A 27,089-nucleotide genomic window follows, 5' to 3' on the forward strand; every position below is an offset into this window, starting at 1 on the left:
CATGTAGTAAACAGGTAAAAACCTGTTAAACCCTCAACAGGTAAATATATAAATACTAGGCATTGGGGTTCTATTTACAGGTATGCATATAGTACAACAACCATGGATTTAAGCAGTTCCCTATTAGTGTGTAAGCAAAAACGAAATACATAACAGTGGTGTAGGAAGCAGTATAGAGGGGGGTGAAGGGGTGCTGGCAGTTTGGCCGGTTCTCTCACATTTTGAAAAAGAGCGGACACCACCTGCATTCTGGCACCTTCCCTTTTCAACCCAACCACACATGAAAAAATATACCACACATTCAATGCTTTCCTCACTGTTTTTAAAAATCATCAGAATCACCTGTTAAAAATATTTGCTAAATTTGTTGAAATAAATATTGCAATCATGTTGCTATTGAAAATTGGTGTCTGAAATGTTGTGATTTGCAACACAATGTAAATGCGCTAATTCAGTACATATGTTACAGTGAACACATTGCGTATTTCAAGCATATCTGCATTCTACAGAAATTAAGTACATACAATATGGAAGCATTCCGGTACCAAAATCTGCAGGACTAAATGACAACTTTGAGGATGGGTATTCAGGTGTGCGGCTACATAGAATCAAAGAGCTGCTGGAGCCCCTAGACCCAAACCTGATTGTTTGGGACAGTGACACAATACCACCACCCCCACCCCCAGGTTTTCGTTTGCTTCATGTACAACCTCCAATAGCAAGCGCTGCTGGGTACCACATGTACATGTACAACCTCCAATAGCAAGCGCTGCTGGCTACCACATGTACATGTACAACCTCCAATAGCAAGTGCTGCTGGCTACCACATGTACATGTACAACCTCCAATAGCAAGTGCTGCTGGCTACCACATGTACATGTACAACCTCCAATAGCACGCGCTGCTGGCTACCACATGTACATGTACAACCTCCAATAGCAAGCGCTGCTGGGTACCACATGTACATGTACAACCTCCAATAGCAAGCGCTGCTGGCTACCACATGTACATGTACAACCTCCAATAGCAAGCGCTGCTGGCTACCACATGTACATGTACAACCTCCAATAGCAAGCGCTGCTGGCTACCACATGTACATGTACAACCTCCAATAGCAAATGCTGCTGGCTACCACATGTACATGTACAACCTCCAATAGCAAGTGCTGCTGGCTACCACATGTACATGTACAACCTCCAATAGCAAATGCTGCTGGCTACCACATGTACATGTACAACCTCCAATAGCAAGTGCTGCTGGCTACCACATGTACATGTACAACCTCCAATAGCAAATGCTGCTGGCTACCACATGTACATGTACAACCTCCAATAGCAAGTGCTGCTGGCTACCACATGTACATGTACAACCTCCAATAGCAAATGCTGCTGGCTACCACATGTACATGTACAACCTCCAATAGCAAGCGCTGCTGGCTACCACATGTACATGTACAACCTCCAATAGCAAGCGCTGCTGGCTACCACATGTACATGTACAACCTCCAATAGCAAATGCTGCTGGCTACCACATGTACATGTACAACCTCCAATAGCAAGTGCTGCTGGCTACCACATGTACATGTACAACCTCCAATAGCAAATGCTGCTGGCTACCACATGTACATGTACAACCTCCAATAGCAAGTGCTGCTGGCTACCACATGTACATGTACAACCTCCAATAGCAAGTGCTGCTGGCTACCACATGTACATGTACAACCTCCAATAGCAAGTGCTGCTGGCTACCACATGTACATGTACAACCTCCAATAGCAAGTGCTGCTGGCTACCACATGTACATGTACAACCTCCAATAGCAAGTGCTGCTGGCTACCACATGTACATGTACAACCTCCAATAGCAAGTGCTGCTGGCTACCACATGTACATGTACAACCTCCAATAGCAAGTGCTGCTGGCTACCACATGTACATGTACAACCTCCAATAGCAAGCGCTGCTGGCTACCACATGTACATGTACAACCTCCAATAGCAAGTGCTGCTGGCTACCACATGTACATGTACAACCTCCAATAGCAAATGCTGCTGGCTACCACATGTACATGCATGTTATGACAGAACTAAGTGGACCCTTAAAATGAACAGACTTACTGCTTCCAGTAATCATACAGTAACCACGAATGGACAAATCCTAAGCAAATATAATAGTAGTTACAAACAAAGAGTAAGGAAAATTCCAAGGAGCATACACTGTACACTGTCCGTTGTTTTTGCCTCGTCACCTTGACCAGTTCAGTGACCTGACAGTAAAACATTTCTGGCTGGGGCACATCAGTCTGCATTAAATTGGTTGTTACATTATGTATGGACAGAATAAGCTACCCCATAATCACTTCTGAACTGACACGGTACTAGGGCCATACTGGCTTCAATCTTTAATTGAAACATCAAATTTGGTGAACCAAAAGTTTTTAGTTACAAAATTCTGTGTCTCAAATCTTGTATCTCTGTGAGTTTGGTGTTTGAAATCTTCAATGCATCCGAGACTCAAGTCTTGACTTCAAGCTTCCATGACCGGTACATTGAAGAATAACTCAGGAACTCTAGCTTCTGTGACACATGCTGGAGTGATCCCAAACTTCTCAGATCCAAACTTTCACAGACCCCAGGCTTCAGTGATCTCCAGCTTCAACGACATCCTGCTCACTGTGTGGGCAGTTGATCAATAGGGGTAAAGAACTTAAAGTCCTCTGGAAACAATTCATGAGCTTTGGGGTACATCAGTTTGTAGGACTGTTTAATTGTCACCTCTGCTACTCCAGCTATATCACCAATTTCTGAAAAACAATAAAACAAATACAGAAGATGTATACAAAAGGTGTGTAAGACGAACACCTTAGAATTGTAAAAAAGCAGGGGGCATTTGCCAAAGTCCGCTAGATGTCTCCCCTATTTAGGGAAGAAAAATAAACATTGAGAAAGGCTAATTTGGATCATCTTTCACATCTTTAAGATGCAAATTACATGTACAAGACGAAAAGTCTGAGATCCTCATAAGTTGGGGTTGAAAACTTACACTGATTCATTGAACATGTCTGACAGAATATTGTTCCAAGAAAAATGTCAAGAGAATGAAGATAAATGGAAATGACTGGATTTTACAGAAGTTCCATCCATGAGGAAAATTCTACATCGTGTCACGTAATTCTAAAGGTGGCAAAGTCCTACACTGTGTCACGTAATTCTGAAGGTGCCAAAGTCCTACACTGTGTCACGTAATTCTAAAGGTGGCAAAGCCCTACACTGTGTCACGTAATTCTAAAGGTGGCAAAGTCCTACACTGTGTCACGTAATTCTGAAGGTGGCAAAGTCCTACATTGTGTCACGTAATTCTGAAGGTGGCAAAGTCCTACACTGTGTCACGTAATTCTAAAGGTGGCAAAGTCCTACACTGTGTCACGTAATTCTGAAGGTGGCAAAGTCCTACTTTGTGTTACGTAATTCTGAAGGTGGCAAAGTCCTACACTGTGTCACGTAATTCTGAAGGTGGCAAAGTCCTACACTGTGTCACGTAATTCTGAAGGTGGCAAAGTCCTACATTGTGTTACGTAATTCTGAAGGTGGCAAAGTCCTACACTGTGTCACGTAATTCTAAAGGTGGCAAAGTCCTACATTGTGTCACGTAATTCTGAAGGTGGCAAAGTCCTACACTGTGTCACATAATTCTGAAGGTGGCAAAGTCCTACACTGTGTCACGTAATTCTGAAGGTGGCAAAGTCCTACATTGTGTCACATAATTCTGAAGGTGGCAAAGTCCTACATTGTGTCATGTAAGTCCTATTGTGGTCAGATTCCTAACCAAGTAACTTGAAATGAATGACCAATGGTATCAAGGCCAATATTTATGACCAAATTTTGTACCAGCACTTTACGTAAATAATGAACTCATTACAGCACTGTTGTTGGGAGACAAATTTGCCTACAGTTTTGTGTGTCAACCACCATAATACTTAGAGTCTTTCAACCGATTTATTTTTTTTCTTTTATTTATTTATCTCATTGGTGTTTCACCCCATACTCAAGAATCTTTCACTTATAAGACAGCGACCAGCATTATGGTGGGAGGAAACCGGGCTCTACCAATGACCATCACCAGGTTGCCGCCAGACCATCTGCAGGCTTCCAGCAGACCTTCCCACACACAGCCATAGAGGAAGCCAGCATGGGCTGGCCTTGAACTCCCAGCGACTGCATTGGTGGGAGGCTCCTGGATCATTGCGCCACGCTAGCGTGCTAACCCACGTGTCCACGGAGGCCCCTCAACCAATGATAGTCTCACTCTGTGACAATAATACAGGAACGAACACAGTGTGATGCTGTATGGTAATGGTCAGCCAAGTCGGCATAAAATCAGGACAGACACAATAACCAAGCCTCTGCGTGCAAAGAAAATACAAAATCTGAAGGTTTTCTACACAGAAAGTAGGTACACATGTTTGCAACAACAATTTCGTGAAAAATTTTGGAGACATATTTGTGACTGTGCTATTCTGAAGTGTGTGGTATTGACTTTTGTATGAAATGATGGAGAAGTGTAGTTTCCTGCTTGAAAATTACAATTTATTTATATGTTTGACTGATACATGTGTATAAGAATATTTAACATGCAAGGCCCAACAGCTTTATTATCAGGTGAACTTAAGTAGACACTTTGGCAGAAACAAACCCAATTTTAATACCCGTATTAAGGATACTTGAATCCCTCTCACTGTAGCTCAAATATTGATCAAATAGTCAAATCTATACATATTTTCCAAAAAGTAATGAAGCGCTGATTTCAAATATATTAAATAATCAAATACATATTAGTTATGAAAATAAAGAGAAGATTATCCGAAAATCATAACTATTTTTCAAATGTTATTTTTTCGCCAATTTTCAAAATTTTTGAAACGTTATTTCCCACGAGGACAGGTCAGTATTTCAACAAGAAACAGATTATTATTATTCTTAGAGTTTTCGGGACTAAGAGAATACGACTGCTTCGCTTTACAACAGATTATACTTTTCGTAAAATTTCAGGTATTTACAATTCAAATTTGAGCTTCATCTTTAAGTGAGAGGAAAGATAACAAAATGGAGAATCAAAATGTGAAATAAAAACTTTCATCCTTGAGAAGTTTTAGAATCGTTATATAAATATGATAGTACATACTAAAACCCAAGAGCTGGATTTGAACCGTGCATTCATATTTAGCTGTGTTGCAAAGGTGCTAAATCAGGGAACTCACCTTTCTGAGTCTTCTTATCTTCAGATGCCTGAGATGCCATGTATATAGCTGCCGCTGCTACTGAGATTGGACTTCGGCTGTGGAAAAACAACGGCATGGCCATCACTTATTCAGATAGTTCTCAAATTTTTAAACTTGATGACCTTTATAAAGGGACAATACCATAGATTTTTGGCCAAAAAAAAAATAACCACCACAAATCCAATCACATATTTGTTATTGTTTTGGAACAGCCAAAATAATCACCTTTTACAAAATGTCAACCTCATCTGTGTAATAATCTTTGTAAAATTCAGAACACAGATCTCGAGAAACTTTCTCAAACATTACAATCATTTTATTGTTACAAATAGTCCATGTATGAAACTGATATTTTCTGCAGGACCAATACAGAAAATTTGATTTGATTAAAGAATAAGCATTTTTTGACATAGCACTCTCTGGCAGTGTGGTGTATAAATGAAAACTTCCTTCCACAATTTCCTCATACAATGTTAACAGCTACAACAGAGGATAAACAAATGTTGTTTGTAAACAACGATGACCAAAGTATGTCACTTTATCCTGGCATTAAGTACATGTTTACTGCTGCACAGATCAATAAATTGATCACTTTTGCACTGATATACAAAACTAGACTGGAATTTGGATATCTGAACTATCCCCAAGAAACCCTCACTTCCAAAAAAAAAACATTTCCAAAAATAAAAGAAAAAAAACTAAGAAAACTTTAAAAGAAATGACAGGACGTCCGCATTTACATATTTATTTATTTGATTGATGTTTTACGCCATACTCAAGAATATTTCTCTTATACGATGGCGGCCAGCATTATGGTGGGAGGAAACCGGGCAGCGCCCGGGGAAACCCACAACCATCCGCAAGTTGCTGGTAGACCTTCCCACATACGGCTGGAGAGGAAGCCAGGTTAGGCTTCATATACTTGTAGATTGTTTGATGGCCATTTGTGGTGTGCAGTGATTGCACTACTGGATACATTGAATTTGAGAGAAGAAATGTAGAAATTAGAAAAGAATACACTGTACATGAAAATCCATTACTGCACTAAGTACCTGAACGGGAGTAATTATCAAAGCAATTAGCTGATTGTAATTAAACTTTCGTATGCACAAGCTCAGATAATAGGGAAAAAGTACATGTATGCTAAATTTCAAGGAAATAGGTTTAGAACTATAAAAAAAAGCTGCACGGACAAAATCTGGATACACAGAAAACGGCTATTACACTAAGTCCTAATTGAGAGTAATTATAACAATAATTACAACAACAATAATTATAAACAACAATTATAACAATAATTACCTGATTGCCATTAAACTTAAGTAAGCAAAACTTCAGATGATAGGCAAGGTGCATGGTGAGTTTCATCAATACAGGCACCCTAGTTTTTTGGGAGGAGATGCATGGACAAAATCTGAATATGTGGACACTGCCACGGACAGTCTCACATGGGGGTAATTACGAAAATAATCACCTGATTGTCATTAAACTCAAGCGTGCACAAGTTCAGATGATAGGCAAGATGTACAGTAAGTATCATCAAAATCGGCGCAGTAGTTTGGAAGAAAGTGCATGGATAAAATCGTGTCTACAGACCTAGTGTTTGCGGTATACCCTCCAACCTTCGTTGAGGAGGCAAGAAATGGGTTTACACCTACAACAGCTCGTCTAGGGCTAGAGAAGCTCAATTTGTTAGCACTAGACCGCTTAAACAGTGAAGAACAGTGAAGACTTACCCGGGGACCAAGTCCATCTCCACAGCTTTCCTGGCGATATAAGTGGCAGCTTTCTGAACTTTGGTGGGTAGATTCAGGTTGGAACAGAATCGGGACTAAAATAAACAGAAAAACATTCCAGTGAAGCAAAATCTATATCTACATATTTGTTTGTTTATAAATAACATATATACATCATATTTTTGTAGAACAGAACATGGTTTGAGTGAGCGTGTGAGTGCTTGGGGTTTAACGTCGTGCTCAACAATTTTGCAGTCTTATGATGACGAAGGAATCCTCAGGATGTATGTGATGTGCCTTCTTGTTGCAGGACGGATTTCCACCGCTCTTTTATCTAGTGCTGCTTCACTGAGACGACTTACCACAGGTAAGTAAGCCGCCCGCCCGAGCCATTATACTGATACGGGTCAACCAGTCGTTGCACTATCTCCTTCATGCTGAACGCCAAGCAAGGAAATTACAACTTCCTCCTTTAAAGTCTTAGGTGTGACTCGACAGGATTGATCCGGGATCTACCGCTTCCAAAGCAGGTGCTCTACGAACTAAAAGATGGTTCGAAAAATGTGTAATAAAATTAATTATACATGTAGCTGCTAAAGCAGCGACGCCGGGGTTCAAGCCGGTATTGCCTGCCCATACAGGGTCACTTTTGGTTACCTTAATGTTGTCCATGTATAGATACCTAACCAACGTAATTGGAAAGCCTACATTTTTTGTAGTCATCAGTACATTGTAAGTACACTGTATAGTGTGTATATGTAGATGTGCTAAACAGAGAAAATCGAACTTTTGACAATATTTGAGGGTGTGGATGTCCCTTCTTTTTCTACACAGCTCAACCATTTTCAGCACACATGGAGTACATGTATAGCGCTTTGCACTCAGTAATTTTCAGCTTTACAGCTGTAACAGTTTTCTGTCACGTGACCTGCAAATATGGGGGAAAATGTGTTTTTTTCGCACTTTGATCGCAATTTGCGAAAAAAATATAAATCGCGGATTCGTAATCAGGAGCTCAAACTATGTCAGGTAACATGTAAAGAATCTTCAGTTTCAAATTTTTCGTTTTCCCATGACGTCACATCTTATGTAATAGTGAAGGCCTAATTTACATACATATAACACCCCTTTTCTCTCCAAATAGCCTTCATGGAACGCTTGTTACTTGTGCCAATTTTTAAGTCAACTGGACTTTGCGGTATGGAAAAAATGGCTGTCAAATACTTTTACTTCAATCCAAAATTGACATGAACATTTGCAGCAAATTTCTGAATTTATGACCATAATTTAGTGCACATCGAGAGTCCTTTATTAAGAGCCTGCGTGTGGGAATTGGCTGAGAAATTTTAAGTACTTAAAACAATCATTCTTACCATGAAATCTCCAGTTGTAATCAGTTCTACATTTGTCTCAAGTGTCTTCAGAATCATCTTAAAGACACGACCGATATCTTTCTTTGAAATCTTTGACACAGCACATATTTCTGAAATGGAAAAGCAACAAGTGAAATATTGGTGCCTTAAAACCCCTGACATGCAAATACATAAAAGGCCAAAAAGATAATGAGCTAAATTAAATTTAAAGACTGAACTTATTTATCCACTTTATTTATTTAATTGGTGTTTTATGTCGTACTAAAGAATTTTTCACTTACACGGCGGTGGGAGGAAACCAAGCAGAGCCCAGGGGAAACCCGTAATCATCCACAGGTTTATCTACTTAATTAACTTATCTTTTAGATTCTCATACTAGTCTAAGGTGGTGAAGTTTTGCCGTCATGTAAAGTGGACAAAATTTGCTGACAACCATCCCAGCCAGTTCACCCTTTATCTGACTAATCTGCAGACAACCATCCCACCCACCTCACCCATTACCTGACAAATCTTCTGACAACCATCCCATCCACTTCACTCATTACCTGACTAATCTGCTCAAAACCATCCCACCCACCTCACCCATTACCTGACAATCTGCTGACAACCATCCCACCCACCTCACCCATTACCTGACAAATCTTCTGACAACCATCCCACCCACCTCACTCATTACCTGACAAATCTGCTGACAACCATCCCACCCACCTCACCCATTATATGACAAATCTGCTGACAACCATCCCACCCACCTCACCAATTACCTGACAAATCTGCAGACAACCATCCCACCCACCTCACCCATTGCCTGACAAATCTGCTGACAACCATCCCACCCACCTCACCCATTGCCTGACAAATCTGCTGACAACCATCCTGCCCAGCTCACCCACTGCCTGACAAATCTGCTGACAACCATCCTGCCCACCTCACCCATCACCTGACAAATCTGCTAAAAACTATCCCACCCACCTCACACATAACCTGGCTAATCTGCTGACAACCATCCCACCCAGCTCACCCATTGCCTGACAATCTGCTGAAAACCACCTCGCCCAACTCACTCATTATATGACAAATCTGCTGACAACCATCCCACCCACCTCACCAATTGCCTGACAAATCCGCTGATAACCATCCCACCCACCTCACTCATTCCCTGACAAATCTGCTGATAACCATCCCACCCACAACTTACTGAAGGTATTCTTTGTGCTGATATGTTTCAACCAGTCGTTGCACTATTCCCATAATGCTGAATGCCAAGTGAGGAAGCTACAACTTCCCTTTTTTAGGTCTTAGGTGTGACACGACTCAGGTTGACCCTGGATCTTCTGTCATTACATTCTGAGGATTGTCATTACTTTCACCATTATAATCATTATTATGGTTATTGTTATGGATGGGAATAATGAGTTAATGGTAAATATCAACAAGTGCCGGAGGGGATGAAGGGGGTGTATGGCAGTTACCTTTAAAAGTCCTTGGCACCCCCTCCTGTCTGCAAGCTATATACATACAAGCAGAGGCAATGGCATCGTTACTTCTGCCTTTCAGAGTTTTTCCCTCATGCACCTGCTTGAATAAGGTGTTGGCACGGTCCTGAAATGTAAATAAAGCTTAACAATACAAAAATTAATTCAAACTCATGCTGTTTATTCACGGATATCTGCAGAGGAATCACTGGGAAGGGAGATAAATCTGCAAATTAAAACCCCTAGATATTGCATTCATGTAGGCTTCTACCGTTTATCCATAAAAATCATTTGCACTAACTTGGCATAAAAACAGGAACAAGTTACAACTCATCAAAAGCCAGCATAAATGGGTGTGTCTACAGGTGCTAATTCGTTATGGAATTACGGATGTCACAAACCAACTGGACTCATGAACAACAGGTCATTCAAACAAGAATATGACAAGTCCTCAGTTGGCACTGTTGACTCTGAAGTCTCTAGTGTACATTCATTTACATGACTTTATTTCACATTTAAAACACTGGCCAGGTTCTTGGAAGGCTTATGGGTAGACAAAAAGACATCATGCCAAATGGCTTACATGTACATTACATCTCAAGTGCTCCCAGCACATAAAACAGATCTATTTCAATTAAAATTAAATGTTGAGGTCTATTTTTAACAATTTCTGATATTTACCTACCTCATTGTTTAATTGTTGAGTTAAAAAACCTGGTTAGCCTGTTCCGCAAGGCTCTTTGTGGAATGAAGTGGGTCAATAAATGAACTCCAAAACAACGGCACACACAGATTTCTGGTGTGCATTAAACAGAATACGGCCTTTATTACCACTCCAGCGAATGTAAATCTATTCTCGAGTCGAAATGCTGTTGTAATCCACAGAAATATTTCCTTCCCATTCGTCAAAAATAACTTTGTGGTGTGATGGCGAGTTGGGTGTAATTAAATCGCTGAACCGCGTGCCAAAAGATACGGAAATCAGCAAGACAATACCAGGCAACAAGTCTTATATGACAACTTTAGTACTGATTTTATCAGTCTTCATGGATGTAGAATAGAAACAACACGTTGCTCATTCAGTTGGATGAGAAAAATTAATTCTAAATAGGCTCCAATCAAGACTTGTGGCCTTCATTGTCTGCTTCATTACCAATGTTTCCTGCCCTGGAAAAATCTGGATTTTGGATGCACATGATGGATTGCCCTGTGCACACCATGATTTTGAAGAGAGAAAAGTCAACACTTTATCAGATTTTCTGCATATAGCTAGTCTGAAATTGATCAACACTTGCTGGAGTGATCGAAAAGGCCAATCTCTTCTAGTCCACACCAGAAATCGGTGTGTGGCACAGTTTTACAATTGATTCATACCACAATGTGCCTTGTGGAATAGATAAGGTTTTGAATTCAACGATTTGAGGCAGGTAAATATCAGAAATTGTTGAAAATAGATCTCAACGTTTAATTTTATTGAACTATTAACAGATCAAACTTACTGATTGGACTGCAAACATTTGAGAAACACAGGTGAGAAGATTTCATAAAGTTTTCAGACAATTGTCAATGAGAAGACTTACAGCAATCATTTTGGGAAGATTGAGGCGATCAGCCATCTGACCAATCTCTCTGAATGCATTCAGCAAGGTTCTGTCAGAACTGTTCAGCTGAAAATGGACAAAAACTAAAACCTTTGACCAAGGGTGCCATATCCTGAATGTTAACAGACAAATGGAATATGACAAAAACATGACACTATAGGCTGAAAATAGAACATTTTTTTCTATCTGGTGGTGCCTGGTGCATAATTATGCGATTTTTCCTCGCCATACACGTAAAGCCTGAAAATGGCAAAGCTGGCATAAATCACTTCCATCACGTCCTCCATCTTTAACACTCTGTAATTTATGCTGGGTGTGTGTTGCCCCTTAGCTAATGAGAGTCGTTAAAACTGCCGGCTTGTTCATGTAAAATCGGAACCTACGTCCAACATTCCGGTTTCCTGATCTTCAAGCGGAAAACGAACTGTACTGTTCGCTACCTTCTGGGAAGAAGAGTTCCACCGGGAATGTACGAACTGCACTTCAGCGGTTTCCGACGACAATTCTATTTCTAACACAGAAGACTTCAGGACTAGTTCCAAAATGGGGTCGCCCACAGCAGATTTTGGCGCTGACTTTATTTATAATTTCTCAACTTGAGGTACCTATTAGAATTTTATTGATCACATGCACCTGCGAGGAAATGCAAACTCTTTTCAATGGTATTTGATTGATATTTAAATTTTCTTCTCCTTTAATTAGCAAAACTGTAAACTTACAATTCAGTCATTTATTCTGATACATGTATTAACAATTACACCAATTTGCATGGTTGTTGTTGAAGGTTTACAAGTATTATCAACCTAGTTTCAAAATAAATGACCTCCAACACATTCCAAATTTTAACGAAAATTCCCAGTACTAGTAGGTAAATCAGTTCTCTGGAGCCTTATCAAGCATGCATGTCTAGCATCAGACCTACTATGGAGCTTTGTTAGCCCCCAACATTTGTTAATTTGTAAACGTAATGGTACAAAGGGAGACAACTATGTACATACTGTCCTCCTGTTAGAGTACATAGGCCGTCCAGAATCGTCGGTCAGCTGATCTGTACCAGATGTGGTTGCAATCATTGTTGATAAATCACCTCCGTCCAGCAGAGAGTTCTGGCAAAGGGAGAGAACTTGTTATAACACCTGTAAAGCTCAATTCTTAAATCACATTTCCTGTTAAAACAGGTACAATGATACAATGTACATGTAACTCTGCCTCGCCAGATTATTTGTTAAGTGTTTCTTCTCGGATATGCTTCATAAAATATCTTACCCTTGGTCTGACAAATAATAATGATGTAATGTGGTCTAGAGGCCAGACATTTTGTCTTAACTACATCTTATACTTTAGCTATGGCCAGTAAAATGTATGTGTGGCCAGTATATACGTATTACCACATTGGTGGTCATAAAATGTATGTGTACGGTACATAAAAAAACATGCAAATATGAGAACAAAGTGATAAATTATTGTAACGTGCTCTGTAGTACAGCTTTATTCATGTTGCTAGCACAATATTCTTTGAAAGTTTTAAACAGTTATAAGTGAGAAAATCCATGTACACAGAGAGAATTCTGAGAAAGATATCAGAGGCACAACTTATTATTTTTGTCAACAGTGATATGTTTTTATACTTTGGTAAAGTGCAGAAGTTAACAGGAAAATTTTTTTTTTTCAAAAACTTGCTTCTGAATTTGCCATTCTTACATATCAAAAAGCTGTAAAATGAAAGCAATCTTTAGGTTTATTACATATCCACAATATTCATGATAAAGGACAACCTATTCAAAGCCTGGAAAAAAGACATTATTTTCAATGTATGTCTTTGTTTTTTTGTCAGGCAATGTGTAAGCAAATAACAGATACATACAGGCAATGTTTTGTCTCAACTCGCCTGTGTCTTCTGCATCCAAAGTATCCTACATGTACAGGCAGTGACAAACCTGACCTACATGTACCAGGTGTGTCAAACCTGACCTACATGTACATGTACAGGCAGTGACAAACCTGAAATACACATACAGGCGTGTCAAACCTGACCTACATGTACAGGCAGTGACAAACCTGACCTACATGTACATGTACAGGCCAGTGACAAACCTGACCTACACATACAGGCAGTGACAAAACCTGACCTACATGTACAGGCAGTGACAAACCTGAAATTACATGTACATGTACAGGCAGTGACAAACCTGACCTACATGTAAATGTACAGGCAGTGACAACCTGACCTACATGTAAATGTACAGGCAGTGACAACCTGACCTACATGTAAATGTACAGGCAGTGACAACCTGACCGACATGTAAATGTACTGGCAGTGGACAAACCTGACCTACATGTACAGGCAGTGACAAACCTGACCTACATGTAAATGTACAGGCAAGTGACACCTGACCCTACATGTACAGCAGTGACAACCTGACCTACATGTAAATGTACAGGCTGTGACAACCTGACCTACATGTAAATGTACTGGCAGTGACAAACCTGACCTACATGTACATGTACAGGCAGTGACAAACCTGACCTACATGTAAATGTACAGGCAGTGACCACCTGACCTACATGTACAGGCAGTGACAAACCTGACCTACATGTACAGGCACTGACATACCTGTCAGACCTCAAACATTCAGTCACCTTCACATGGTGCTATCTACATGTATCTTGTTCACAATAAACCTGAGCAAATGCATCATTTTGGTTTCCATCTTTGGTTTCACACAAACACTAGCAATAAACTACTCAGGACACAAAAGCCTGTTTTCTGTCTGGTCTAATTTATATGCATGATTATACTGATAATTTGCTTAAAAAACAATAGAAGTTACTAACCTCAGCTGCTCCCACACGAGATGCATCTTTGGCATTCTTGTCATTACTGAATGTCCTCCACTCTGACCCTACATCCACCACCCTGGGGAAAATAACAACAACAGGCAGTGACAAACCTGACCTACATGTACAGGCAGTGACAAACCTGACTTACATGTACATGTACAGGCAGTGACAAACCTGACCTACATGTACATGTGCAGGCAGTGACAAACCTGACCTACATGTACATGTACAGGCAGTGACAAACCTAACCTACATGTACAGGCAGTGACAAACCTGACTTACATGTACAGGCAGTGACAAACCTGACCTACATGTACAGGCAGTGACAAACCTGACCTACATGTACATGTACAGGCAAGTGACAAACCTGACCTACATGTACATGTACAGGCAGTGACAAACCTGGCCTACTGTACATGTACAGACAGTGACAAACCTGGCCTACTGTACATGTACAGACAGTGACAAACCTGGCCTACTGTACATGTACAGACAGTGACAAACCTGGCCTACATGTACATGTACAGACAGTGACAAACCTGGCCTACTGTACATGTACAGACAGTGACAAACCTGGCCTACTGTACATGTACAGGCAGTGACAAACCTGGCCTACTGTACATGTACAGACAGTCACAAACCTGGCCTACATGTACATGTACAGACAGTCACAAACCTGACCTAGGATGAAGTGAAAATCTCTCAGGTAATAGCCTACTCACCTACTACACCTAAATGTGCTTATTTGTCATGAGACCACACAGTTGTAAGTTTGATATCCTATCTTTTAAACTGATGCATTCACGTAACAAAGGCCTTAGGTTCAAGGCAACCTTATCTTTTCCAGGCTGTCGCAGCGGCTGTATTGTGAATTTGTGTTTTCTTAAGGAGTGTCCAGGAATAGCTCATAAATAGAATAAAACATGGCAGTAACTCCGGTAACAGACAAGGTTGCTTTTCTTATGGAAGTGAGTTTGTGTAATCCCTGCTGAGACTAACTTTGTTCTAAATCAGGCTGTGAAAACAGTATGACTTTAATGGACACAGAGAATGACCATTGATATCTTTAGTATGAAACTGAATAAATTCTAAATGAAACAAGCTGAGTAAAATCTGGTGTTACCTGTCTCCCACAACGAGGCCACACTCTGGGCAGATCATGTCCCCAGCATGGTAATCCTCCACCAGTGCCGCATCTGGGTGGGTGGGACACATAATCTGTTTAGCCTTCTTTATACTATTAAAAGTAAAATGAAAAAAAAAAAACCATGGGCTACAGTAGTGACCAGAAAGTCTATGGTTACAATTTTGCAGGTCTTTAAACAGCATGTATTAATCACAAGTCGTTATTTATTTATTTGATTGGTGTGTTACGCTCTACTCAAGGATATTTCACTTATAAGACGGCGGCCAACATTACGGTGGGTGGAAACCCGGGCAGAGCCCGCAGTAAACCATGACCATCTGCAGGTTGCTGGAAGACCTTCCACGTACCGCCAGAGAGGAAGCCAGCATGAGCTGGACTTGAACTCACAGCGACCGCATTGTTGAGAAACTCCTTGGTCATTACGCTGCACTAACGCGCTAACAACAGATCCACGCAGGCCCCCATTAAGTCGTTATGCTATTACACCTCCCTGTTGGATTATGTATTTGATTCTTATTTTATATCGTGCTCTAGAATATTTCACTTATATGCTGGAAGCCAACCCCTGGTCGTAACCCCTGGGAAACCCATGAACGTCCATCACTGCAGGGAAATAACACAGTACTGGAGATAAATGTATGTACTGTTGTACGGCAGATACAACAGTACTAGAGATAAATGTATGTACTGTTGTAAGGCAGATACAACAGTACTGGAGATAAATGTATGTACTGCTGTACGGCAGATACAACAGTACTGGAGGTAAATGTATGTACTGTTGTACAGCAGATATAACAGTACTGGAGATAAATGTATGTACTGTTGTACAGCAGATACAACAGTACTGGAGATAAATGTATGTACTGTTGTACAGCAGATACAACAGTACTGGAGATAAAGGTATGTACTGTTGTTACGGCGAGATACAACAGTACTGGAGATAAATGTATGTACTGTTGTACAGCAGATACAACAGTACTGGAGATAAATGTATGTACTGTTGTACAGCAGATACAACAGTACTGGAGATAAATGTATGTACTGTTGTACAGCAGATACAACAGTACTAGAGATACATGTAAATGTGTGACTTTCTGTCAAGTCATAGACATCACAGTCATATTTTATAGGACTACCTACTATATATGCACAAGTAGTAAGGTAGGTGCCAACTGTAGCAAAATGTGTGGTAAATGTCTCCACTTATGGACTAACCAAGTATTAAGTGGATTTAAGTATTGCGTATTGCCATAAGAAACCAACTTTGATGATAGAGTACCTAAATACCAGGCTCAGGGTGGCCTACACTAATAAATGAGATGCTTAAACTAATGGATACAAGGTCAGGCAGACATGCCAGAACCCTATGTGCATTTCAACCTGCAGTTACGTACCGTTTCCTACCTGACCTTTACTCAATCAGCAATACTTAGGTGAGAGGATCGCACTTTTGTTCGACCACAATTAGCTTCTGTTATGCTAAAATCTGTCATTTGTAGAGCACAAACCCAGCAAAGTTTTGAACAGGTAGTCATGTTTGCCTTCTTAAAACTTGAATATTCTCCACAATGGGGACTTTTCAGCCAAGGAGTTGTTACAGAAAAAATAATCAGATGCTGTGGACAAGAGACAAAAAGTCCTTATCACGGAGAATAACACCCATTTGTGCCTGCAAATGAAATCTTCAGCAAGGCAAACATGGCTGGCAGTTCACATTCTTGCTGGGTCTTCTGTCTACAAATGACCAATCTGAGCATAGCAGAAATCGATTGTGGTTCAACAAAGAGTGATCCTATCAGCTAGAAAATGATAGTCCTATAACAGTAATAGTAGGTTGAGACTTATGTGGATATCCCCAAGCTCTAGTCAAGAGACCCCAGCATTTGCCAAATGGTGAGGAACAGACTGCAGTGCAAATCAACACTCCGCATACCACAACCTGGTCAATGCAAGTTGTAACATCTCAGCTTCCCATCACAGTACATGGTTTTGTAGCATGTTAATTCAATGAAGTATCACTTCACGTTCACGCTATGTGGCATTCACGCTAAACATTCACGCTACATGGCATTAACGCTAAACATTCACTCTACGTGGCATTAACGCTAAACATTCACGCCATGTTCTTAAGACTGCCAAAATGCAAATAAACACACGAATACAATTTTTGGAACGCACCCATAAGTAGACATGCATTATTTTCGCAATGCAAAATTTTTAATTTTGGGGATTTAGCTATTTTCCATGTACATGTAGTTTCATAATTTTCCACTGCCATATATAGACTAAAAGTAATTCAACTATGATTTTTGTAATCACTTTAAAATTGTTATTTCTTGCATGACAAGATCAAACATTGTTTGACAATGTAATTCTGGGTAAGTTAATTATCGTGAAACAAATTTCAGCTACAATAATGAGAAGGAAGATTCCAATTTTACGAATGAAATTTTTACTTAAGTCTAAGGTCACTGTGATCCCGGGGGCACGGAGTTTCGACTGTTGGTGATCATTCACATGTTGCAGTCTGGACTTCACCAGTACTGTGAATGGCTGGGTTGATAAATGTATCTGGAGTGCTTATTCACGCTGCAGTCTGGTCTTCACCACTTCTGTGAATGGCTGGGTTGATACATGTATCTGGAGTGCTTATTCATGCTGCAGTCTGGTCTTCACCACTTCCATGAATGGCTGGGCTGATACATGTATCTGGAGTGCTTATTCACGCTGCAGTCTGTCTTCACCACTTTCATGAATGGCTGGGTTGATACATGTATCTGGAGTGCTTATTCATGCTGCAGTCTGGTCTTCACCACTTCTGTGAATGGCTGGGTTGATACATGTATCTGGGGTGCTTATTCATGCTGCAGTCTGGTCTTCACCACTTCCATGAATGGCTGGGCTGATACATGTATCTGGAGTGCTTATTCATGCTGCAGTCTGGTCTTCACCACTTTCCATGAATGGCTGGGCTGATACATGTATCTGGAGTGCTTATTCATGCTGCAGTCTGGTCTTCACCACTTCCATGAATGGCTGGGCTGATACATGTATCTGGAGTGCTTATTCATGCTGCAGCTTGGTCTTCACCACTTCTGTGAATGTCTGGTTTGATACATGTATCTGGGGTGCTTATTCATGCTGCAGTCTGGTCTTCACCACTTCTGTAAATGGCTAGGTTGACAAAATGCACCTGTGAGTGCTTATTCATGCTGCAGTCTGGTCTTCACCACTTCTGTGAATGGCTGGCTAGGTTGATACATGTATCTGGAGTGCTTATTCATGCTGCAGTCTGGTCTTCACCACTTCTGTGAATGGCTGGGTTGATACATGTATCTGGAGTGCTTATTCATGCTGCAGTCTGGTCTTCACCACTTCTGTGAATGGCTGTGTTGATACATGTATCTGGAGTGCTTATTCATCGACTGCAGGATGAATAAGCACTCTGGCTAGGTTGACAAATGCACCTGTGAGTGCTTATTCATGCTGCAGTCTGGTCTTCACCACTTCTGTGAATGGCTGGGTTGATACATGTATCTGGAGTGCTTATTCATGCTGCAGTCTGGTCTTCACCACTTCTGTGAATGGCTAGGTTGATACATGTATCTGGAGTGCTTATTCATGCTGCAGTCTGGTCTTCACCACTTCTGTAATGGCTGGGTTGATACATGTATCTGGGGTGCTTATTCATGCTGCAGCTTGGTCTTCACCACTTCTGTGAATGGCTGGGTTGATACATGTATCTGGAGTGCTTATTCATCCTGCAGTCTGGTCTTCACCACTTCTGTGAATGGCTGGGTTGATATATGCACCTATGAGTGTACCACAGCCAGTAGTCCATTGTTAGCTGACTTACAGGCCCTCCTATCGATCCAACTTGGTGCTGTCCTGTGAATCTTACACCAATGAAACACACCTTGTCCAAAAATGTCGAGGCGGTCAGTGCAGCCATTCACTCTGAGCATCATCAAGGAATCTCAGGTCCATACAACCTAGGAAATAGCCCATCGAGGCTGTGTTTGTGATAAATCGACAGACTAAAAGATAAGGAACAAAAGTGTCTGTAGTCTGAATTTTCTGACCAAAACTTGCAGCAGATACTGTGATAGGCCTGCAGGCATGTTGCAGCTATAGTCAGCTGGAAATTCAGCTGAATAATTTAGAAAAATTAAGATTTTCCAAATAATGTTGCCAATGCTGAATTATTCACTTTACCCTCTTGTTTTAACTACATTCGAGCACTTATAGTCCTTCTCTCCTTGTCTACAGCCTTATTGCTACCTTGTTTGTCCAAATGTTGTCAACGATATTTTGATGAAAAAAGTCTCTTTACACCTCTTCTCCAACAAGCAAGCCAGCGTAATCGTCCAGAATCCTCTCACCAATGTGGTTGCTGTGAGTTAAAGTCCAGCTCATACTGGCTTCTTCTCCAGCTGTAAGTGGGAAGGTCTTCTAGCAACCTGTGAATGGTAGTGGGTTTACCCCGGGCTGTGTCTGGTTTCCTCCCACCATAATGTTGGTGTGCTCTTATGCTGGTATAGGGCCATCCTTGGCCGAAGAAAATTTTGTTAAATCTAACGTCAGAGCAATCTCGAACAAGCGACACTAGGCCAGTATAAAAAAAAGAGTTGAAGTTTTTCAGGGCCATGAAAAAGCGCGCTTGACAGTTTCGCCACAGATAAGTGTGATTTGATGTAAATGATCATATCGCAAACACAGGCTTCAACACATTAACGTGTAAGTAGCGAAAACTGCGCACTGCGTAATGCCACTTCCCAGATTAGTTAGCTTGTGTTTGTTAGCTTGTACAAACACAAATAATCCTATACATTCCACAACTAACTCAACCAATAAATAGTAAAACAGATGGCTTATTTTACCGCCACACAACCTTACAAAAGTGATCAAACATGCAACGACCTAATCCTGGACATCTCACTTACCCTGGCCGTGATGACGCCATTTTTGTTATGACTGTGGTGAAAGTGAGGCAGTGCGATATCCCAACCTGGGTAAGTACATTGCATTCCTCGGTGGTGTGGTAGCTGTACTGCCATAAGGTTTGTGTATCAATTTGTCTTTAATGTCAAAGTAACAAAAACTGGAAAGAAAGAAAAAGAAGATAAAAAATTTTTTTTGTTTTTAAATTTGCAACAATAATGTTATTTATGTTTTTGTGTTCCCATTCTCTTCTCTTATAAAACAGTTGGGATGATCTATTCCCCATTTGCACAAATGAGCTTGCTCTTACTTTGGAGGGAAATCCTGAGGGAAACCCCACGTGTGCAGAAGGACGAGGAAGGGCAAGGAATGTGAAAATGTGTCGTTTAAGGACTGTTGTGGTAGCATCATCCACTTGTTTGGTAGCTGGAGGCTGGATAGGGGGCGAGGTATTTTAACTCGCAGTCTGATGAGGGTTTGCAATTGTATTCTGAACTGAGAGGAAAGGCCAGGCCTATTCGTATTAGCGACGTTGTGCCTTCGGTGTCAGCATCCACTGCACTGACCCCGGCTGTCCAACCATCGCCACTCTCCTCGGCTGCCACTGGGACTGTCGCAGACGTCATGAAATTTGGCTTCCCAAGCTTTGGAAATATTAGAAATTATGGCGAGTTTGTTGTTTCGTTTGACAAAAGGACAAGAAATGCCAACTGGGTATTTGAACACATAACTTCAGACAGGTTATTGCGAAAAGACCAGGAGGCTGTGGATCGGACAAAATGTCAGTTTACAGAAGACAGTTCTATCCACCCATATTTCCGCGCAACCAATGAGGATTATAAGAGCAGTGGCTATGATCGTGGGCATTTGGCTGCAGCAGGCAATTACAGACATTCTCAGATATCAACCGACCAAACCTTTTTACTGTCAAATATTTCCCCTCAGGTCAGTGCGTGCTAAGATAATTAATTGTTCACCCTGGTAGCCTATCATCAAAAATACAGGAGTCAGTAGGTGTGTGTGTGCATATACTCTGTTGCGGAATGGAGTACTAACTCTTATATATTAAGCAATGCAATTGCTAGAGTTATGGAGAGAAACAGCCGCTAATGCGAGATTGCCTGTAAGGATCACATTTACTGCTGTTCATATGCGCATTAAATGTTCCTGAACATTAATATGGCACATTAGGGGCAATTTCTCTCCATAACTCTCCCAACTGTGTCGCTCCAGAAGAGTTATCCCACTCCTTAACTAACATATACTGTTGAGAGTTCATGCTGTGCGTAATGACATTGTAGTTGAGAACACTGTTTTGTGTGCTAGGAGCAGTTGATTACAAGTTCTTTTTCTAAATCTGGTTTTGTCAGTTAGAGAAGTTCTTTTGCCTTAATAGTGAGAAGGTCAAATACATCTAGCTCCCCCCATCCCTGCACAGTGCTCAGATCAAACATCAGTGGAAGACTTGTGGACAGGCTGCACAAAAGTTGCCAAATCGCTGTGGAAGACTTGTGGACGGGCTGCATAGAAGGGGCCAAATTGCAGTGGAAGACTTGTGGAAGGGCTGCACAAAAGGGTCCAAATTGCAGTGGAAGAAGTGTGGACGGGCTGCACAGAAGGGTTCAAATCGCAGTGGAAGACTTGTGGACGGGCTGCACAAAAGGGTCCAAATGGCAGTGGAAGAAGTGTGGACGGGCTGCACAAAAGAAGCCAAATCACATTGGAAGACTTGTGGACGGGCTGCACAGAAGGGGTCAAATCGCAGTGTAAGACTTGTGGACGGGCTGCACAGAAGGGTTCAAATCGCAGTGGAAGACTTGTGGACGGGCTGCACAAAAGGGTCCAAATCACAGTGGAAGATTTATGGACGGGCTGCACAAAAGGGTCCAAATCACAGTGGATGACTTGTGGACGGGCTTCACAAAAGAAGCCAAATCACAGTGGAAGACTTGTGGACGGGCTTCACAAAAGAAGCCAAATCATAGTGGAAGTCATGGACGGACTGCACAAAAGAAACCAAATCACATTGGAAGACTTGTGGACGGGCTGCACAGAAGGGGTCAAATCGCAGTGTAAGACTTGTGGACGGGCTGCACAGAAGGGTTCAAATCGCAGTGGAAGACTTGTGGACGGGCTGCACAAAAGGGTCCAAATCACAGTGGAAGATTTATGGACGGGCTGCACAAAAGGGTCCAAATCACAGTGGAAGATTTATGGACGGGCTGCACAGAAGGGTCCAAATCACAGTGGATGACTTGTGGACGGGCTTCACAAAAGAAGCCAAATCACAGTGGAAGACTTGTGGACGGGCTTCACAAAAGAAGCCAAATCGCAGTGGAAGTCTTGTGGACGGGCTTCACAAAAGAAGCCAAATCACAGTGGAAGTCTTGTGGACGGGCTGCACAAAAGGGTTCAAATCGCTGTGGAACACATCGTTTTCTTTTGTGGTGCTACAGTGCTCGTGTACTTCTACATACTTCTGTTTTATGAGCACATGTACACGCACAGATAATTGGGATGTAATGAAGGAAAGAACAAGAGAGTTCATAGCTTGGACTGCTTGCTTTGTTTACGTTTCTTCAACCACCTTTGTCATAGAAGTGAAATATTCCCTGGTAAAACAGTTATTGAACATATATGGTAGATTAATAAGTTCAGGGTTTAAAGTAGCTGAGGATTACATAAATCTCAACTCTCCAATAAAATTGTAGAAGATTGTATTCCATACAAATAAAACAAGGTCAAAATGTTGTTATTTGTAGGTTGGCAAAGGATTCAATAGAGATGCCTGGAACAGCCTGGAAAAACTGGTCCGAGCTATCGCAAGGAAAAATAAGTCTGTGTACTTATGTACTGGCCCCTTATATCTCCCCCAGTAAGTGCATGTAGAGTGTTTATGATGGCTCAAATATTTTGGTGTTGAAGCATACTGAATCATGAGTTTCCATGAAGTTGTCGGGACCTCGTTTGTAGTAAGCAATTAACAGCATTTTTGAGGCCATTTGATTGGTTGAATATGAACTTGAAGTTTTTTGGAGATCACAGGCTATCCACCAGTATGGTGTAGACTTTTAGCTTGCTCTGCAGGTGAAAATCTTTGTGACAAATGTGGAAAAGTTTGTCCGTACCTTGCTTTGCTCCAAGCAGTCTGGTTTTCTCAGCCCATCACACTGGCTGCAATAATGTAGGTGAAACATGTTTGTCAGAGGATGGTGTTTAGCACCCTCAAATAAATATAGAAAATGGATTATACATTTTAAACACAGGCAATTATAACTAAAGTCAGTGTAAACAACTTCCTTCTGTGTGCAATATAATGTAATTATCAATTGGAATTGGAAAAAAGGTGTCTAAAAAAATGAAAACAGTGCAATTATAATACATGAGTGAAGGCAGAATTGACAGTACACAGGAAAGCATTACCTCTCCCCCTGTAGGTGCCTGACAAACTTCATGATTCAGAGCTTTAACGATCTCACCCCTCCAGGTGTCTGACGTACCGCCTCATTCAAAGCTGTGACCAACACACCTCTCCAGGTGTCTGACATACCACCTCATTCAAAGCTGTGACCAACACACCTCTCCTAATATCTGACAAACCTCATGATTCAAAGCTGTAACCATCACACCTCTCCAGGTGTCTGACATACCTCCTCATTCAAAACTGTGACCAACACACCTCTCCTAATATCTGACAAACCTCATGATTCAAAGCTGTAACCATCACACCTCTCCAGGTGTCTGACATACTTCCTCATTCAAAACTGTGACCAACACACCTCTCCTAATATCTGACAAACCTCATGATTCAAAGCTGTAACCATCACACCTCTCCAGGTGTATGACATACCACCTCCATTCAAAGCTGTAACCATCACACGTATCGACATATCTGACAAATCTCATGATTCAAAGCTGTAACCATCACACCTCTCCAGGTGTCTGACATACCACCTCATTCAAAACTGTGACCAACACACCTCTCCTAATATCTGACAAACCTCATGAATCAAAGCTGTAACCATCACACCTCTCCAGGTGTCTGACATACCTCTTCATTCAAAGTTGTAACCATCACACGTATCCACATACCTGACAAACCTCATGATTCAAAGCTATAACCATCACATCTCTCCAGGTACCTTACATATCTCCTGATTCAAAGCTGTAACCATCACACCTCTCCAGCTGTCTGACATACCTAATGATTCAAAGCTGTAACCATCCACATCTCTCCAGATACCTTACATATCTCCTGATTCAAAGCTGTAACCATCACACCTCTCCAGTGTCTGACATACCTCTTCATTCAAAAGCTGTAACCATCATACGCATCCACATACCTGACAAACCTCATGATTCAAAGCTGTAACCATAACATCTCTCCAGGTTACCTTACATAATTCCTGATTCAAAGCTGTAACCATCACATCCCTCCAGGTACCTTACTTTTCTCCTGATTCAAAGTTGTAACCATCACATCCCCCCCGGACCTTACTTTTCTCCTGATTCAAAGCTGTAACCATCACATCCCTCCAGTACCTACAAACCTCATGATTCCCAAAGCTGTAACCATCACACCTCTGCAGTTACTTGACCAAACCAGCCCATGTATTGATGATTCAGTGTTAAAAGCAATGCATGTAGCTGTATTCAACCACAGCCCTTGCTGGTCTTGGCTATCACATCCTGAAAGAACCCATTAGGTAGAGCTCTTGTGGCTTCAGATGGCTATTTCACCTCCTGTCTTTATATTGGCTGGCAGGAATATCAATGCCAACAGTGGCAACCTACATGTGTGTTAAACCATTTACCTGTACATCCTAAACGTCCATGCCTAGTTCCGATAATCCCTTCAAAATGATGTCAGGGCCACCGTGGCTCAGTTGGTTAGCGCGCTAGCGCAGCGTAATGACCCAAGAGTCCTCTCACCAAAGCGGTCGCTGTCAGTTCAAGTCCCAGCTCATGCTGGCTTCCTCTCCGGCCTCCGTATGTGGGAAAGTCTGCCACCCACCTGCGTATGGTCGGGGTTTCCCGGCCTTTGCCAGTTTCCTCCCCCCCCCTTAATGCCCTTGCCCGCGTCGTATAAGTGAAATATTCTTGAGTACGGCGTAAAACACCAATCAAATAAATAAATAAATAAATCAAAACGATGTCAGCACTGCAAAACACTGGTGTCAACTGTGGCTCTTACCTCCCAACTCACGTGAACCTACCCCCTATGTATATTCCACTTAGTATTGTGGAACATTATAAAATAATAAATTATAGCCATGAGCAGAGTGTGCTGTATTTTTTCTACTCAATGAATCATGTATTTTCTCTGTTGCAGACATGATGATAATGATGGAAAACTGTATGTTAAATACGAAGTGATTGGCAAAAACCATGTGGCCGTACCAACGCATTTCTTCAAGATTGTTATCATAGAGACAAACACTGGAGATTATGAACAGTTGTCGTTTGTTATGCCAAATAAGGCATTGCCACCAGATGTGCCTCTGAAAAATTATCTTGTTCCGGTTGAAAGCGTAGAAAGAGCCGCAGGCCTATTGTTTTTCGAAAAGTTACCAAAAAATAAGTTAATAAAGGTAAATCACAGTAAAAGATAGCATACTTGCATGTGTATATATGAGATTTGATGTGTGGTGTGCAAGAAAGAATAGAGTATAAAACAAAGAGCGCTAGTAAATTTATTTGATTATATCCAAGATACATAATGCATGTTTTTAATTTGACTTGCAACAGACAGAAGTATTTATTTAACTGTATTTTTGTGCCAGTATTAAAAGTTGTTTAAGTACAGTGTGGAAATTCAACATATCCATGTTCTTGTGTGTCTCAGATATTTATTGTCAAGTTTGTTAGGTACCTGGCACAGTGTTTAACCGCCTGTCAGGTTTGTTTGATACCTGGCACAGTGTTTAACCTCCTGTCAGGTTTGTTTGGTACCTGGCACAGTGTTTAACCTCCTTTCAGGTTTGTTTGGTACCTGGCACAGTTTCTAGCCTCCTGTCAGGTTTGTTTGGTACCTGGCACGATGTTTAGCCTCCTGTCAGGTTTGTTTGGTACCTGGCACGATGTTTAACCTCCTGTCAGGTTTTTTCGGTACCTGGTAGAGTGTTTAACCTCCTGTCAGGTTTGTTTGGTACCTTGCACGGTGTTTAAACTCCAGTCAGGTTTTTTTGGTACCTGGCATGATGTTTAACCTCCTGTCAGGTTTTTTTGGTACCTGGCACACTGTTTAACCTCCTGTCAGGTTTTTTGGGTACCTGGCACGGTGTTTAACCTCCTGTTAGGTTTACTCACCACACAAGCATAGAACAGACTGCTGTCAACTGATTGGTCACAGGCCGAGACACATTACAAAAAAATGTTTATTCATTTTATTGTTTTTTTTTGTAAACATTGCTTCATTTGGACAGTGAATACATATCTGAACGGAATGGTGGAAATCACACAAGTCCCATCTGAGGACACAAATGGGGGGATTTACACAAATCCCAACTGCGGACACGAATTGGAGGAAATCACACAAATCCCAGGGAAAATCTCGAACATCAAAGGGAAATTAGTGCTATATGTACACTTTGCTGTCAAACAAACCTTTCTGCACTGAAAGTCAGTTTTAAGACACTGACAAAATGGGATATGTATGATGACACAAGAAAACTGCGAACCTATGTGTCCACTCCAGCTA

General features: G+C 41.3%; 2 protein-coding genes across 2 annotated transcripts; one reads left to right on the forward strand and one right to left on the reverse strand.

Moving 5' to 3' along the window:
- Positions 1-1,990: 1,990 nt before the first annotated feature.
- LOC135480628 (transcription initiation factor IIB-like) lies at positions 1,991-20,401 on the reverse strand. Its single transcript, XM_064760517.1, has 10 exons — positions 20,392-20,401; positions 15,425-15,538; positions 14,296-14,377; positions 12,459-12,566; positions 11,440-11,526; positions 9,857-9,986; positions 8,385-8,494; positions 7,012-7,106; positions 5,255-5,331; positions 1,991-2,800 (listed from the first exon to the last, which is right to left on the reverse strand). Exons 2-10 carry the CDS (start codon positions 15,514-15,516, stop codon positions 2,667-2,669), a joined length of 915 nt encoding a protein of 304 aa, XP_064616587.1. The 5' UTR covers positions 15,517-15,538; positions 20,392-20,401; the 3' UTR covers positions 1,991-2,666.
- A 341-nt stretch (positions 20,402-20,742) lies between these two features.
- LOC135480215 (endonuclease G, mitochondrial-like) lies at positions 20,743-26,189 on the forward strand. Its single transcript, XM_064759991.1, has 3 exons — positions 20,743-21,334; positions 23,152-23,264; positions 25,722-26,189. Exons 1-3 carry the CDS (start codon positions 21,014-21,016, stop codon positions 25,999-26,001), a joined length of 714 nt encoding a protein of 237 aa, XP_064616061.1. The 5' UTR covers positions 20,743-21,013; the 3' UTR covers positions 26,002-26,189.
- Positions 26,190-27,089: the final 900 nt, after the last annotated feature.

The sequence above is a fragment of the Liolophura sinensis genome, chromosome 13 (assembly GCF_032854445.1).
Source record: "Liolophura sinensis isolate JHLJ2023 chromosome 13, CUHK_Ljap_v2, whole genome shotgun sequence".
In the NCBI taxonomy this organism is placed as follows: domain Eukaryota; kingdom Metazoa; phylum Mollusca; class Polyplacophora; order Chitonida; family Chitonidae; genus Liolophura; species Liolophura sinensis.